This window comes from Procambarus clarkii, chromosome 36, assembly GCF_040958095.1.
Source record: "Procambarus clarkii isolate CNS0578487 chromosome 36, FALCON_Pclarkii_2.0, whole genome shotgun sequence".
Classification (NCBI taxonomy): domain Eukaryota; kingdom Metazoa; phylum Arthropoda; class Malacostraca; order Decapoda; family Cambaridae; genus Procambarus; species Procambarus clarkii.
The window spans coordinates 23,683,016-23,700,402 of record NC_091185.1 but is presented as its reverse complement, the minus strand read 5'-3'; the positions used below and the strand labels follow the sequence as shown (position 1 = coordinate 23,700,402).

Here is a 17,387-nt window from a genome sequence, read left to right as displayed (position 1 = left end):
ATAATTTATTAGTGTTAAAGTTAAAGTCGAAGTAACGACACGTGGCAGATTTAGAAGGAAGTGGGTATGCATAGTGTGTGAGCGACTAACTCACGTGATTTGGTAAGTGACATTGATAGGTGGGGAACAGTTTGTGAGGAGGATGTGAATGTTTTCTCGTACTGTGTAATATATACTATAATAATAAGATGCCTGTACACCTGGTCTCACGAGGATGACTGTTGGGGTGTGGTGGTATATGATTACCTGGGATGATATATAATATGCACTAAAGTGAATAAAAGAGGCGTTTAATATCTAGTCATTTTATACTCTAATGAATAATTTTAATATTAACATGCACCAAGTATATAGGGTAGTATTAGTAATATGATATGCGTATTTTAATTTAATATATTACTTATACTTATGCATACTAATATACAAATTACTTATGTTCATTTTATTAAAATCCCCAGGTGTAAAGCTGAAGCACCATATATTGGCTGTCAGTCTGGCAACTAAACCTGAGAATCTTCTAACATCTAATGTTGCTGGCTTTATCTGTGTGTAAGTAAAAAAAAAGCAGAGAATTCTAGCTTTTTGGGTGAAATTATTTTATGTAATTGAAAAAGGAAAAATGTCTGTATTTGTGAGATAACAAAAATTGAATTAATGTGACATCCACAAATGAGCCAGAGGGATAGGATACATGGGTAGAGTACATGCCTATATAAAATCAGTGGGAACCATGAGGAGGATACGAACTCACTCAGTTGGAACTAGCTCTTCCGACTGAAACACTGATTGGAATTCAGTTGGAAGCCTTAGGACCCCTAGAGGATTTAGTGGAATTCTAGGTTGCATTGTTTTTTACCATGTCGTGGTGAAGTGGCACAGAGTGTGTGTTTGGGTTTACCAAGAGATAAGGTTTCCTGGTGAAATAAGATAGATGGATAATAGGAGACTTTGATGTATGGTTAGATAATTAGACATGAATGGATAGATGGACAAACGAAAAACTAGTGTAACATTATGGTCAAGTATGTTAAGGCAGATATATGGAAATTACTAAAATGCTGGTTCGGATCACTCCAATGCCTCAAAATGGTTTTAATTAATATATCACGCCATTGCGATTTCATTGTGATCTGAGTGTGAACGCTATTAGCATAGGCCAAAGTGAAGTCGGGTCTACTTTAAAATACTGGTTGAACTCCGGTTTGGGACCTCTAGGACTTCCCAGAGAACTCGGCATTTCCGGGTTGGTCGACTTTTGTACCATCGTGGTCGAGTCGGTTAAACTAGGTGTCTGGGAATCATCAAAACGCAGGTTAAAGTCACTCCATTGCCTCAAAATAATTTTCGTTGCTATATCATGCAATTGCGATTTCATTGCAATTTGTACATTGTTTGACTGCAAGCAATTTGACGCAATCTGATGTCTTTGTTTCTTTGCAATCGCAATCTGATGTCGCAATCTTTGTTTCTGATGCAACTTATGCATAGAAAACTTGCAGATCTTCATTCATGCTGTCTTTTTATCAAAATCAAAATAGAAATAAATCGAAATCTATGAAAATTCAACTAATCAACGCAATCGGAAACATTTATATGGAATCGTAATATATTTAGTCAAGCATATGTTGCTATTATGTGCAATAGATGGCGCTGTAAAAAAAAAAACATGTTTTACCTGTCACAGGTGTGGTATCTATATAGTGGGTGCATTAAAAAATGCGCATATTTTTTTATTTTTATTTAAATGCGTTCCATTTTCGAATGGAACGTCGTGTCAAAATTTAAAAAGCAATCAGTGAAGAACTTTCGGTGATTAGCGATTATGAACAAACGAACATTTACATTTTTATTTATATAGATAGTGCGATGGTACAGTTGTGAGAGTGAATATCTTTTACACGTTTTTTATGTATTGACTTGTACTGAAGAGCGCTTCCCCACAATATGAAAATTGCAAAAACATGAGAAGTATTGTCAATATATTATTATAATTTTAACATGTGTGTGTAATGGTATATAAGAATGGTATATACGATTTAATTCAGAAGAACACATGGAAGTTGCTTATCTTAAATAATAGTTCCAATAAATAACAGGTGAATGAATAATTGGTCATCCATTGTTGTATTTATGAACAATTATAGTCATACCATGTGTACTTCTGAAGAAAATGTATTTTCCTCAGTATATGTTTGAAATATTTATATATTTATTTGTACGTTACAGGTTAGATGTTGACGAAGAGAGCAAAATGCTGAAGGTGCTGTCTCCACAACCAAAACCGCTACCCAAAACTATATTACTTCTAACCGAAATCCGGTTCATGGATTCTAATTAAAATTGTGTTTGGCAGTTTGTTCATTTGGCAGAATATTTGTTTTTTAGAGGCAGTAATAATAGCTTTACCTTGAGTTTTGTTATACCAACGTTTAACAGTCATTTACCAATTTAGTACATGTACATAGTTCGAATCCTCATCATGGCTCATGTGTACTTTCTTATTGATATAACTTATTATGTGATTTATCTGTGTATAATTGAGTATCAAATCAATAATTTGAGATTTCAGTTAAAATAGCATGCAACGCATCGTAATAAAAACATCGGAACATCAAGGTTTCTAATGTCATAATTGCTTAATGCTAACTGTCCACTAGAAAGGTGTGCTTCTTCATTTAATTAAAAACAGAGTGAGTAAAGAGAATCAATCTGTTTGCTTCCTGCTTTCAGCCATGTATTTGAATTGTTTCCATAATCTGATATCTCATTACATAGTACGGCTAAATTTTCCGGAAATCGTTGTGTTCATTACTAGCAATTCTCCAAGATCATTCTTGCATGTCATCAATTTACCAGAAATGCTCAATTTAGATATTTAAAGATGCTACCTAAAACTACCTAAAGAACTAATCCTTAAGTCAAATCAAATTAGCTAATCAAAGAGCGTTGCTAGTACAGGTAATCATATTTTACATGAACAAAATATTTGTAACGTGTATTACAGCTATTTCCCAAACTGGGGCCGCAAATGTATTTTTCACCAACAAAAGTGGTTATGCTGATTCTATAAGGCTCATGTACTGTTATGTTGATTTAAATAAACACAAATATTCAAAATCTATATGTTTTCTCTACCCAAAAAAGTTCTGTATATATAATAAGCTTCAACTGCTCCTGCTCACTACCAACAATGATTAATTTACATCTTGATGTTGTTCACGTTTGACCCAATATACATTATGGAACTCATTTATATTATATTATGGAGTTAGACAGCTGTTACGGGATGCTTCCTGGGTATGTGTGTATGTAAAATTTTTTGTTAGTAGTTCATAACAGTTGATTGACTGACAGTTGAGAATTTTAGTTTTAGTTTAGTTCATTTATTATGCACCCCATACCTATCCCGTGGACGGTAGTGGAAAGGGTTACAGAGGCACATAATAAGCTCAGGGACTGAACCCCACAATTCATTTAGATGATCAAGTTAATCTTTATGAGATAGTTAAAAAATTCAGTATAAGTCGTGACATCAACAATGGGTTCGAGATCAGCCACAAGTACTGTTCTGATGTTCTGGCTAACATCAGAACAGCCTTCAGAAACCTGTGAAAGGAATCATTCAGAACCTTGTATACAGCATATGTAAGGCCAATCCTGGAGTATGTAGCCCCAGCATGGAGTCTGTATCTTGTCAAGCACAAGACGAAGCTGGAAAAAGTTCAGAGGTATGCCACTAGACTAGTCCCAGAACTACGAGGCATGAGTTACGAGAAAAAGGGTGCGTGAAATGCACCTCACGACACTGGAGAACAGAAGAGAAGGAGGAGACATGATCACTACCTACAAAATTCTCAGAGGAATTGACAGGGTAGATAAGGATAAACTTTTTAACATACGGTACGTACGGTACGGGCGGTACGAGAACAAGGGGACAGGTCGAGACTGAGTACCCAAATGAGCCACAGGGACGTTAGAAAGAACTTTCTCAGTGTCAGAGTAGTTAACAAATGGAATGAATTAGGCAGTGATGTGGTGGAGGCTGACTCCATACAGTATCAAATGTAGATATGATAGAGCCAAGATGGCTCAGTTATCTGTACATCAGTTGATTGACGGTTGAGAGGCGGGGGTTAGAGCTTAACCAGAGCCAGAGCTTAACCCCCGCAAGCACAATTAGGTGAACCCACACACACACACAAGGGCCTGGTAGGTGAGTGGACAGCGTGGAAGACTCATAACTCTGTGGCCTGTGTTCGATTCCCGGACTACACAGAAACAAATGGGCAAAGTTTCTTTCACCCTGATGCCCCTGTTACCTAGGAGTAAATAGGTACCCCGGAAGTTAGACAGCAGTTATAGGCTGCTTTCTGGGTGTGTGGGTGTGTATGAATGTGAGTAGTGGTTTTAGAGCAAGATAGGGCCACTTATCAGACAATGGAATCAGAGGCGAGGTGAAAGATAGAGCCACCTATCAGACAAAGGAATCAGAGGCAGGGAATCAGATAGAACCATCCATATTAGGTCATCAGAGGTGGGTGTGGCAGCCTCCAAAAACAATGTAGATAGGTATCCATTATGTTATGACCATGTTCTTTATACAGCAAAGTATGGAGATATGTATATAAATGTATATTATAATACACAGGGGGTGCCAGTTGCAACCACCACCAGCAAAAAGTGGTTCAGTAGGGTGTCTCTATGGACAGGTGTAAAAAACAGGTTTCACACAGTAGGGTGGTCGCCCCCTCCCCCCCCCCCCCCCATCAAGTGGGGTTAAAGGGACATATTCAAGGTTACATATACTGAAGAATAAGAGAATGTAAAAGAAATAGCCGTTATGTTTTATAAATTATATTAACAAAGAACATAAGGTCTAACATAATCATATTATATAATATCATAATCAAAATCCCCCTCCCATTCCCCATAATAGTGTCTGACAAGACCTCTTCTCTTTGCCCATTGGTCTGATGTGGGCTATTCCTCCTCCTGGGTTGAAGATGATGACTCATCATCTGGTGTGTGAATGGAGTAGGGCGTTTCTTCCCAAGGTAGGGAAGTCATGTCCCTCACTCTCAGGGGTGGGGCGTCGTTCTTCCTCGCTTTGGGGTACATTGACGTCATCACTTTCACTCTCGGAGTCCATCCCTCGAGGAGAAGTGTTGGGAAGGGTCTCCTACGGTATGTCTGGGTGTCCATAGGCTAAACTGTTGTATTTATTTATGTAAAAGTGCTTATCATCAAATGCACTTAAACCTCTCTTAGTGTTGAAAGTTGTAACCATCTGCTCTCCAACACTCCTAATTTGAGAATATTGAAAAGTATTTACTATTCCATTACTGTGTAGGCTTTCATTAAAATGGTTATGTGTTAAAGATCTTTGCACAGTGCGGGGGATACCCTTAGCGGTAATGGAATTGGAATTGTTGTGCAAAAGCAAACTATACATTTTGGGTTTGAGTGCAACCACCTCGAGGATATGGTGGTCTGAAACCTCTAACTTTAAAAGTCCTAAAACACCCTTTTTAGAAGGATCATACAAGGGAGTGAGTTTCAGGGAAGTTGCTGGTATCCATCCATGACTTAAGAGGTTCTCTCCCCATCTCGTTAAAGACCATCTGTCAATAAACTAAAAATGAAGCAGTCCATATCACTGTACACCAGTTGTGCCCTATCTGTATAGTGCTTCTTAAGTACCCTGTACCAATAATGGTCAAACTGTATTTTGCTAGCTCAAGAATCTGGAACCCAATGTAATTAGGATAAGTAATTTTAATGAATGGTCTGGAACTGATGGACAATAATTTATTGTCACCTAAATGTACCATACGTTGAAGCGTGGATTCTTCACCTCCCGTAAAAAGACCTTGGCAGAAGTCACTAGTTTGGTGTCAGTGGCATAACGGGCTGGGGTCAGTAGTGTTTTACTAAAAACACTATTTGTTAACAGTTTAAATAGTGTTTTCCTATCCTGGCTAGTGGAGACATTTCTATTGTTAACGTTGGTGTTAACAAATTCTGTCATAAAATCTGACTGGTGGAACTCATAAATAGTATGTATAATCTCCTTACCTCCTTGAGGTGCTTCCGGGGATTAGCGTCCCCGCGGCCCGGTCGTCGACCAGGCCGCGGTCCGGCAACCAGGCCTCCTGGTTGCCGGACTGATCAACCAGGCTGTTGGACGCGGCTTCTCACAGCCTGACGTATGAGTCACAGCCTGGTTGATCAGGTATCCTTTGGAGGTGCTTATCCAGTTCTCTCTTGAACACTGTGAGGGGTTGGCCAGTTATGTCCCTTATGTGTAGTGGAAGCGTGTTGAACAGTCTCGGGCCTCTGATGTTGATAGAGTTCTCTCTCAGAGTACCTGTTGCACCTCTGCTTTTCAACGTGAGTATTTTGCACATCCTGCCATGTCTTCTGGTGTCATGTGATGTTATTTCTGCGTGCAGGTTTGGGACCTGCCCCTCTAATATTTTCCACGTGTAAATTATTATGTACCTTTCCCGCTTGCGCTCAAGGGAGTACAGTTTTAGGCTCTTTAGTTGGTCCCAATAGTTTAGATGTTTTACTGAGTGGGTTCTAGCAGTAAAGGATCTCTGCACGCTCTCCAGGTCAGCAATTTCTCCAGCTTTGAAAGGGGCTGACATTGTGCAGCAGTACTCCACTCTAGAGAGCACAAGCGTTTTGGAAAGTATCATCATCAGTATAGCATCTCTAGTGTGAAAAGTTCTTGTTATCCAACCTGTCATTTTTCTTGCAGTTCTGACGGCTACTTTATTGTGTTCTTTAAAGGTAAGATCTTCCGACATGAGTACACCCAGATCCTTTACATTGCATTTTCGTTCTATGTTATGATTTGCCTGAGTTTTGTACGTGGTTTCCGTTTTTATATTTTCATTTTTTCCATAGCGCATGAGCTGGAACTTATCTTCGTTAAGCACCATATTATTTTCTGTAGCCCATAGAAAGACCTGGAGGTTTGCCGTGTCCTCTATGTTGCCTACTCTCATGAAGATCCTAGTGTCATCTGCAAAGGATGATACAGTGCTATAGGTTGTGTTCTAGTCTATGTCCGATATGAGGACGAGAAAAAGTACTGAAGCAAGCACAGTACCCTGGGGGACTGAGCTCTTCACGGTTGATGGGCTGGATTTTATTTTGTTAACTATTACACAAGGGGTTCTGTTGGTCACGAAATTGTAGATCCACCTGCCTATTTTTCCGGTAATTTCTTTTGAACGCATTTTATGTGCAATAACACCATGGTCAGATTTATCAAAAACTTTTGCGAAATCTGTGTAAATTACATCAGCGTTTTGTTTGTTTTTCATAGCATCAAATGCCTTATCATAGTGGTCCAGCAACTGCGACAGGCAAAAGCGCTCTGTTCTGAAACCAATTTGTCCGGGGTTATGGAGGAGCTGTGATTCCATGTATTTTGTGATCTTACTTCTTAGCACTCTCAAAATTTTTTATATTGTGCGATGTTAGTGCTATCGGTCTGTAATTTTTTGCCTCTGCCTTATTTCCTCCTTTATGAAGTGGTGCTATCTCTGCTGTTTTTAGTATATCAACCAGTATCTAGGCTTTGTCTCCACAGAATGTGGAGGGCCTGCGATAGTGGTTTTTTACAGTTCTTTATGAATATGGAGTTCCAAGAATCCGGGCCTGGTGCAGAGTGCATAGGCATACTGTTTATGGCTTCTTCAAAATCCAGTGGGGATAGGGTGACGTCGTCTGATATATGATTTCATGTTGGTATCATATCCATGAAAAATTCATTTGGGTTATCAATCTTTAGTGTGTTTAATGGCTCGCTGAAAACAGAGTCGTACTGCTTCCTCAGTAGCTCGCTCATTTCTTTGTTGTCATCGGTGAAAGTTCCATCTCCCTTTCGCAGGGGCCCGATACTAGATGTGTTTTTTTATCTTGAGTTTGCATAGGAGAAAAAAAATTCGGATTTCTCTCTATTTTACTGATGGCTTTTTTTGCTCTCTTTGCCTCTCCTGGGTTTTGTATGATTCTTGTAGCGTCCGTTCAATTGTTTCTATTTCTCTACCTAACCTTCTTTGCCGTTCTTGAGATAGGGTGCGACTCTCAAGTTGTTCCGCGATTCGTTTTCTTCGCCTATATAGGGAACGACGTTCCCGTTCCAATATGCATCTCTTCCCCTTTTTTCTTAGGGGTATGCGGTTTGAACATATTTCTAGTGCTACTGAGCTTATTTTTTCCAGGCACTGGTTCAGGTTTGCATTTTCTAGCTGTTCTTCCCAGTTTATTTCTGTGAAGTCCTGGTTTATTTGCTCCCAGTTTATCTGTTTATTATTGAAGTTGAATTTGCTGAAATCTCCTCCACCGGGAATCTGGACTGGCTTTGAAGGTCTACTCCCCATGGTTGTCATAACTTCAATTAAGTTGTGATCTGAGTAACAGGTATTTGTAATCATTATGTTCCTGATCAATTCATCATTATTAGTGAAAATGAGGTTCAGCGTGTTCCCCTTCCTAGTTGGTTCTACTATTTGCTGGTTTAAGGCAAACCTGTCGCACATCCGTAGTAGGTTGTTATAAATGATATGAGTGGGGCTTCTATGGGGTACTGGTACTATTAAGGGGTATAGGTAGTTAGAAGACAGGAGTATCAAATATGGGAGAGCTAAAAGGCCCGGCCCCCAAAATAAACTGTCCACAGTAGTAATAACTTGCTACAAGACCAAATATGTTCGTCTAAGGGTTGATCACTGCGCTCCCACCTTGGAAGAAGAGATACTCTGTAATTCATGTACTTATTTATTAACCCGTTAACAACCCCCCATATACACTCACACCAATAACAATAATAATAATAACTTTACCACACTATCTTACGTTAAAAGCCTTGGTCCACGTAGGCAGGATACAAGGTTTACACTAATAACAAGCTAGGGTAAAGTACTACTGGATAAGCACTGAAGCTGGATGCAGCTTAGGGTAGTGAAACCACGTGGGACCCTAATACAAAACACAACACTTAGGGGTACCCAAACACTGGCAAAATACTATCCCCAGGTCTCCCCAATCGTTACTACCAGAGTAGGCACACTTACACCATATAATACTTAACTTAAGGGTACAGGAACTTCAGGTAAGGGAAATAAGTAAGAGGAGAAGGAAGGAGAGTAGGGATACAGCCACAGAGTAGGTCTTAACCTCACGCCACCAGCCAAGAGAAGACCGAGCTAGCCACCAGCTGCCTCCCTCATGTCGTGGTGCCGGGAGGAGCCTAATTGATCGTGCAGCTAAGCACATTAAAGATCTTCCCCTATGCAACGTATTGTTACTTTATGAATGATTAGAAAGTATTAGTAAGCAAAGTTGGTGCCTATGTTATTATTTAATAATCAACCCCCAGCTCAGTCTTTAAATGCTCTTTGAGAAACAATAATAGTCTTACGTCTGGCAGGGAAGATACAAACAATTGACATTCTAGATGCCCAACTGTGCTACCAGGAAGTTTAATAGCTCAATTTTGACCTCTGGTTTCCACTGGAGAACCCAGGGTCGTAACACTCCTCCCACCTTCAGAGAAAAAAAAATGTGACTACTAGAATAGTAGTCATATTTTTTTGTAAGAGTATACAGAGAACAAAAAGAAAAACACATGACAAAAACAAAAAATCAATCAAAAGCAATTTCTTTGCAAAAAAAAAAAAAAATACAAAGGAGTTCTCTGAAAGAAAAAAAAAAAACATACACAAAAAAATAAAAGAACAGGGAAGTAAATAAATTGGACACGGAATATTTAATGTCACAGGAGAACCTAAAAAAAATTAACTAAAGCATGACAGTTGGTAAATGGCTTTCTGTGGCTCAGATGAATGTTATTCAGGCAACCGGGACAGAGCGTCGGCTATCACGTTGAGTCTGCCCGGTAGGTGGGTAATGGAAAGATTGAAGTCCTGTAGGTACAACGCCCACCTGAGGATGCGTTTATTCTTACCCTTCATCTGAGTCAGGAAGACTAGTGGGTTATGGTCCGTGTACACTTCCACTATATTACCTGTGAGGTAAACTTCGAACTTTTTACATGTTAACACTAGCGCCAACGCTTCTTTTCCTACCACTGAATAATTGCGTTGCGCCTTGTCGAATTTCACAGAGTAATAATATACTGGGTGTTCCACCTGATCATCCCCAGTTTGCAACAACACTGCACCAGCACCCGAGTCAGACGCGTCAACATGAATTTTAAACTGTCGGTCGAACCTTGGACTAGCAAGCACTGGGGCGGAAGCTAAGATCAATTTCAAATTTTTAAATGCCTCTGCACAGTCTGATGACCACTTAAATTTAACGGCTTTCCGCAACAAGTCTGTGAGAGGAGTGGCAACACTGGAAAAGTTCTGACAAAAACGTCGATAGTACGCACACATACCGATAAATCTTTGAACGTCCTTTTTAGACTTTAGTACTGGATACTCCAGAATGGCATTGATTTTATCTTGCCGAGGTAACACTTTTCCTTGGCCCACTTCATAACCGAGGTACGTCACTGTGCCTTGGCCAAAATGACACTTTTTAGCATTTAAGGTAAGATTTGCCCTTTTCAAGATGGCAAACAACTGGCGTAACCTAGCTATGTGGTCAGCCCAATTACTGTCAAACAGCACGATATCATCTAAATACGCCCGACAATTTGGCACCTTAGCGAGTAGAGAGTTCATGAGTCTCTGGAACGTGGCAGGGGCATTACGCAAGCCGAACGGTAACACCTGATACTCAAAAACACCCTCGGGTGTCACAAACGCGCTGAGCTGTTTAGCACGTTCAGTGAGTGGGATTTGATAATACCCCCTCGAGAGGTCGAATTTCGAAACGTACTTGGCATTTCCCAACTCGTCAATGCAGTCCTCGAGGAGGGGCAGCGGATAGGCATCCACAATGGTCACCTTGTTGAGCGGTGCATAATAGTCGGTGCATAATCGCCAGGAGCCGTCTGGTTTGGGGACCAAAAGGCAGGGCGAGCACCAAGAGCCCTGGCTCGGCCGGATGAGGCCGTGCTGGAGCAAGAAGTCGACCTCCTTCCGTACGATGGCCTTCTTTTCTGGACTCATCCGATAGGGTTGAAGGCGAATGGGAGTGTAGTCCGTCAACTCGACATCATGGCAAATGGCATCAGTCTGGGTCGGGACCTCCCCGAACAGACTGGAGAATTCATCAACCAACGACTGCACCTCTTCACGTTGGGCCATCTGCAAATGGGACAGTTCCTCCACAGCATTCACAGAACTAGAATTATTGAAAATGAGATTAGTTGGGTCCCCAGAACAATCATCCCCTCTCTCACTGGAAATGGAAACATTGGTTAGTGCAATGGGCCTGGGGCCCTGGAACTTCTTCAGTCGATTTACATGTATGAGCATTACCTGGTTACGTTTGTCAGAGTGCCTCACTTTGTACGTGAGGTCCCCCGTCTTTTCTGTCACAATGTAGGGGCCTTCGTACTTGTGGGACATAGTGTTCCCTAGTCGAGGCTTTAATACCAGGACAGGGTCGCCAGGCTGAAATACCCGTAACTTAGATTTAGCATCGTTACGTTCTTTCATCTTTTCTTGGGCCTTGCCAAGATACTTAAATGCAGCCGCCTTGCAGTCCTTGAGTCTCTGGTGGTGTTGCGCAAAGAAAGCCGAACCTTCGGATAACGTTACGTTCCCTAACAGATTCTCCTGTAACATTTGCAAGGGTCCACGAACTTTATGACCAAAGACTAACTCAAAAGGAGAACAGCCCAGTGAACTTTGTAATCCCTCTCTAGCCGCAAACAAAACATACGGTAAATTCTCATCCCAGAAGGTGTGGGAACTCTCGCACGATGTCTTCAACATCTGCTTCAGAGTTAGATGGAAACGTTCAATTACCCCCTGACTCTGTGGATGGTATGGGCTGGAAACCTTATGAGTTATTCCATGTTCCTTACAAAATTGCTCGAAAACATCAGACTTAAAATTAGTACCATTGTCAGTTTGCACGACCCGAGGCAGTCCAAAAGTGGAAAAAAATTGCAACATACGAGCAACAACAGTTTTTGCTCGGATGTTCCTTACAGCAAAAGCCTCTGGGTAACGAGTAGTGATACACATCATCGTGATTAGGTAAATATTACCAGACTTAGTTCTAGGTAATGGTCCAACACAGTCCATTACCACATGAGAAAATGGTTCCTCTGGCACGACAATAGGCCTTAGAGGAGCTTTAGGTGGAGTCTGGTTTGGTTTCCCAACCAGTTGACAAACAATACACGCATTACAAAATTTTGCCACATCGCTTTTCAGCTTGGGCCAGAAAAAATACTTTAAAATTTTGTGATACGTAATATTAATACCTTGATGTCCCCCCATAGGATCATCATGAGCAGCTGCCAAAACTCTTTCTCTATAGCAGGTCGGCAACATAACCTGGTGGACTACCTCCCACTCATTTGACAAGGGAGCACTCTGTGGTCTCCATTTTCTCATCAAAATCCGATCATTGTAGTAGTACCCAGTTGCTGCGTCTACAATTTCCTCCATAGAGACGGCTGTTTCATGACAATCTGCAAGAGTGGGGTCAGCTTTCTGTAACTCACTCAAGGAGGCATCTAGGCCTTGGTCAGATGCCATTGGCCGAGGCTCAACAGTGTTCTCCACCTCCCCACTACTCTCGGTAGATGGCGGTGGCAGGCTCTCCACAATGTCCTCGGCCACGTCATCGAGTCGGGCCATGAATGTGTCCGCGAGGTCCACTTGGTTTTCACCACTCGGAAAGCTCCTCGTGACCTCGGGATTTACCACCTTGGCAAGCACAGGGCTGCCCTTACATTTAAGTCCCATAGACCTGGTCACCGCGCACGCAGGGTACACAACATTATCCTCTGCAGCGGGTGGATCCTGGCAAACCTTAGGGGTAGGCAACATAATAGGCAGTCTGGAGTCCCCTACCTTATCCCCTGCTAAATCATTACCAACTATTACATCAACATTAGGGAAAGGTAGGTATGAAGTGACTCCGACTGTACAAACACCCTTGTGGAAATCAGATTCCAGGGTAACCTTATGGAGGGGTACTGCCCGAGTATCACTAGTGACACCCTCGACCAGTACCACCTCTCCAGTGTCGAGAGTGTTGGCACCTTGCAATGCACTCTCTAAAATTAAAGTCTGGATGGCACCGGTGTCTCGGAAGATCACCACGTCCTTCCAGGAAGAACCCTCAGACAAAAGTAGTCTCCCTTTCGATAAGAATGGGGTAAGCAAGTCCAACCACTGTGGGTTGGAGGTCTTACTCCCTAACCCTTCCGAAGGCCTCAAGCCCTGTGTCACAACTAGAGCATTGGGTCTTTTTTCTGGGTACAGTTGCCAACAACGGCTAATATTGTGGTTTGAACGATTACAGTGACCACAAAAACGTCGGGGAGAAGAGACATTACTAACAGAATTACCCTTCGGTTCACCTTTAGGTGCCGTTGGGCTAGACACTTTAACAGGGTTAGTTATGTCTGAAACAGAAGGTGCATTAGGTAAAGGGTTAGAATGAGCTGGTCTGGACTGGCTGTGGGTATAAGGTTTGCTACTCTGTGGGGTATAATTATTTTTATTGGGCCTTTTGCCCGCCAATTGGTAGTTTTCTGCCAACTTGGCCAAATCCCCTATTTTAGAATTTAACTCTATCCTTCCTTTAATGTATTGTGATACGTTCTCTGGCATAACATCTATAAAATGCTCCATTAAAATTAAGTTCCTGAGAGCCTCGTATGTTTCGGCTTTCGCCGAGCGAATCCATCTATCAAATAATCGAATTTGATCATTCACAAATTCAGTGAGCGGTTGGTTGTGAGTAGGCCTAAGGTTACGATAAACTTGGCGGTGAGCTTCAGGAGTAATTTCATATGCCCGCAAAATACATTCCCTGACTTTATCATATTCGAAACACTCGTCGTCAGGCATGTTTATAAAAATATCTTGTGCTTTACCCCTAAGTCTTCCCTGTAGGATTTTCACCCACTCTTCCTTTGGCCAGTTCATGGACGTGGCCACTCTCTGAAAATGGTTGAAAAACCTTTCAGGGTCAGACTCTGAAAATTCAGGCAAATTATGCTTTTTCTCATAATGCCTGGGGTTTGAATCCCCGGCAGGTGGAGTTCCAGTGGCATTCGCTCTAATTCTAGCCTCCTCGGTTTTGAGTTTTTGCTCCTCTAATTTTATTTTTGCTAACTCTAAAGCTAATTCACTTTCCCTATGAGTTGCACTTTCTGCTTGGCTAGGTTGGCATAAAGGTGTATCACTTGCCAATAGTTGTTCATCAATACAATGTTGTAATATTTCATTCACCAAAGTCCACTTTTTATCTGCGACATTTAATTCTAGGCCAAATTCCTGGCCTAACAATACTAAATTAGACTTTTTAAGTTTCTTTATCTCTACCACTGAAGGCTCCCTTGCCAGGTTTTGCATTTCAGAAGACATCACTAATAATTTTAGCTCCCAGCCAAAGAAAAAATTAAAAAATAAAAATTGGAAAAAAAAAACAAAAATTTGCACGGCCCCTAACACAAGGCCACACTAACCTTAATCGTGAAGGGATCCAGCTGGGTGTCCAGTCAGTGCAAGAATGTCCTTTGCTAGATGAGCTGGACCCTAGGCTAGCACACAACCGTTCTGCGGAAATAAAAAATTTTAATTTTGGCACTCAAGAATCTAATTTTTTACACTTATAATGTTCCTCCCGGACTGGCCAACCACTTGTTATAACTGATATGAGTGGGGCTTCTATGGGGTACTGGTACTATTAAGGGGTATAGGTAGTTAAAAGACAGGAGTATCAAATATGGGAGAGCTAAAAGGCCCGGCCCCCAAAATAAACTATCCACAGTAGTAATAACTTGCTACAAGACCAAATATGTTCGTCTAAGGGTTGATCACTGCGCTCCCACCTTGGAAGAAGAGATACTCTGTAATTCATGTACTTATTTATTAACCCGTTAACAACCCCCCATATACACTCACACCAATAACAATAATAATAATAACTTTACCACACTATCTTACGTTAAAAGCCTTGGTCCACGTAGGCAGGATACAAGGTTTACACTAATAACAAGCTAGGGTAAAGTACTACTGGATAAGCACTGAAGCTGGATGCAGCTTAGGGTAGTGAAACCACGTGGGACCCTAATACAAAACACAACACTTAGGGGTACCCAAACACTGGCAAAATACTATCCCCAGGTCTCCCCAATCGTTACTACCAGAGTAGGCACACTTACACCATATAATACTTAACTTAAGGGTACAGGAACTTCAGGTAAGGGAAATAAGTAAGAGGAGAAGGAAGGAGAGTAGGGATACAGCCACAGAGTAGGTCTTAACCTCACGCCACCAGCCAAGAGAAGACCGAGCTAGCCACCAGCTGCCTCCCTCATGTCGTGGTGCCGGGAGGAGCCTAATTGATCGTGCAGCTAAGCACATTAAAGATCTTCCCCTATGCAACGTATTGTTACTTTATGAATGATTAGAAAGTATTAGTAAGCAAAGTTGGTGCCTATGTTATTATTTAATAATCAACCCCCAGCTCAGTCTTTAAATGCTCTTTGAGAAACAATAATAGTCTTACGTCTGGCAGGGAAGATACAAACAATTGACATTCTAGATGCCCAACTGTGCTACCAGGAAGTTTAATAGCTCAATTTTGACCTCTGGTTTCCACTGGAGAACCCAGGGTCGTAACATAGGTCATTTGCATGTGCCTGTTCATTTAGGCTACTTCCTGGTATTCTTTCTGATATTACTGTATTAGCCAGGTGCTTCCATTTCAGGTGCTGTAGGTTGAAGTCCCCAAGCAGGATGATGTTCGGAGCTGGTTTTGTGAGGTTTTCCAAGCAATGTTCTATTTTCATTAGTTGGTCTTTAAACTGCTGTTATCCAATGTTGTCTTTTCCGGTACAGGTGACCTCTTGTTGTCCCAGGTTGATGACACCAGTTTCCAGTTACTCGATTTATAACCACTGATGCCGCCTCTTGCCACTATTCTATATTTCTAGTATTCTATATTTATAATATTCTATGCACGATTTTCCTTCACTTCCAACTTATATGTTGTTGTGATACCCGTTCCACACCACTGTTCCACGAATCACCGCTAAGTACCTGACATAAAGTTTGAACAAAATAACATACATAATATTACAAATATACGGTAAACATATAATATTATAAATATTAAACATATAAATATATACATATAATTTTATAAAGAGTTAAAAGGACTGACATCCATACAGTGATCCATACAGTGAACCTCAAATACAATACATCAGACAATGGAGAGGTGTGGCGAGTGTTCGGGAGTACTGGGAAAACGTAATGCAGGCGTCCAGTGTTGCATCTGTAACATAAGATTTCACCTGGGCTGTACAGAATTAGCTCCAGGATGCACAAAAAGGCAAGGAAATTACTGGGTTTGCAAAGATGACAGATTAATGTTAGAGAACATAACTAAATTGATGAAAAACATTCCCGAGTCACAGAGATTATCATTCACAGACAGGCTACCAGTGATATATGCGGACTGGGAAAAGACAACATTGGATAACGATAGTTTAGAGAACCGCAGCAGTAGTGTGGATGAAGAGGCTATTGTGGTACAAAATAACAGCAATATTGCAGACCAGGGATGCTCTTATAAACGATGAGAGCAACAGTGAAACAGAGTGCATAGATGAAGGAATTGGGACGAAAAACGGAGATGGCTCCAATAAAGAGGTAGACAAGACAGTCACAGATATAAATACCTTGAAAAACGCAAAACCGGAACACATTTGCAAATTCTACGCTAAAGGAATATGCAAATATGGAAAATTAGGAGCAAAATGCCATTTTCTGCATCCTCGAAAATGCAGGAAAATGTTGGAGAGGGGTACATGCCCTTTTGGAACAGGGTGTAGATACTTCCACCCTAAATTATGTCAATTTTCAATTAGGGACAAAAAATGCTACAATCTTCAGTGTCCGGAATTCCACGTGAGAGGTACACAGAGGTCCCGTTATAGACAGGAAGATCAATATGACACTACTGGAAATTTTTTAGAGGAAGGCAGAAACAGAGTAGTAAATATAAAAGAGAACAGTCAGATGGAACCACTACAGGATTACAGAGGGGAACGGAGATACCCACAAGACTGGAATACAAATTATCAACAAGCACACAGGTACTACACCCCACAACACCCGACCTACTACCAAAACTGGACGAATCACTTCCAAAACAACACACCCTGGACGCAAACACAGTGGCCTCCTTACCAGAGCCTCAGATATTAACACCAAGTAAGGCTTCCAGCACTACCACTAACACGATAACATCATTTATAT

General features: G+C 41.2%; 1 protein-coding gene across 2 annotated transcripts in view; it reads left to right on the top strand.

Annotated features, from left to right (window-relative positions):
* Positions 1-3,119, top strand: part of LOC123756156 (protein CLP1 homolog) — a 60,288-nt gene extending 57,169 nt beyond the window's left edge. For both annotated transcript variants that reach the window (XM_069336576.1, XM_069336577.1), the window contains exons 8-9: positions 459-549; positions 2,227-3,119. In XM_069336576.1, the coding sequence (XP_069192677.1) occupies positions 459-549; positions 2,227-2,338 (203 nt within the window). In that variant the 3' untranslated portion in view covers positions 2,339-3,119. The remainder of the gene's footprint in view (positions 1-458; positions 550-2,226) is intronic.
* Positions 3,120-17,387: the final 14,268 nt, after the last annotated feature.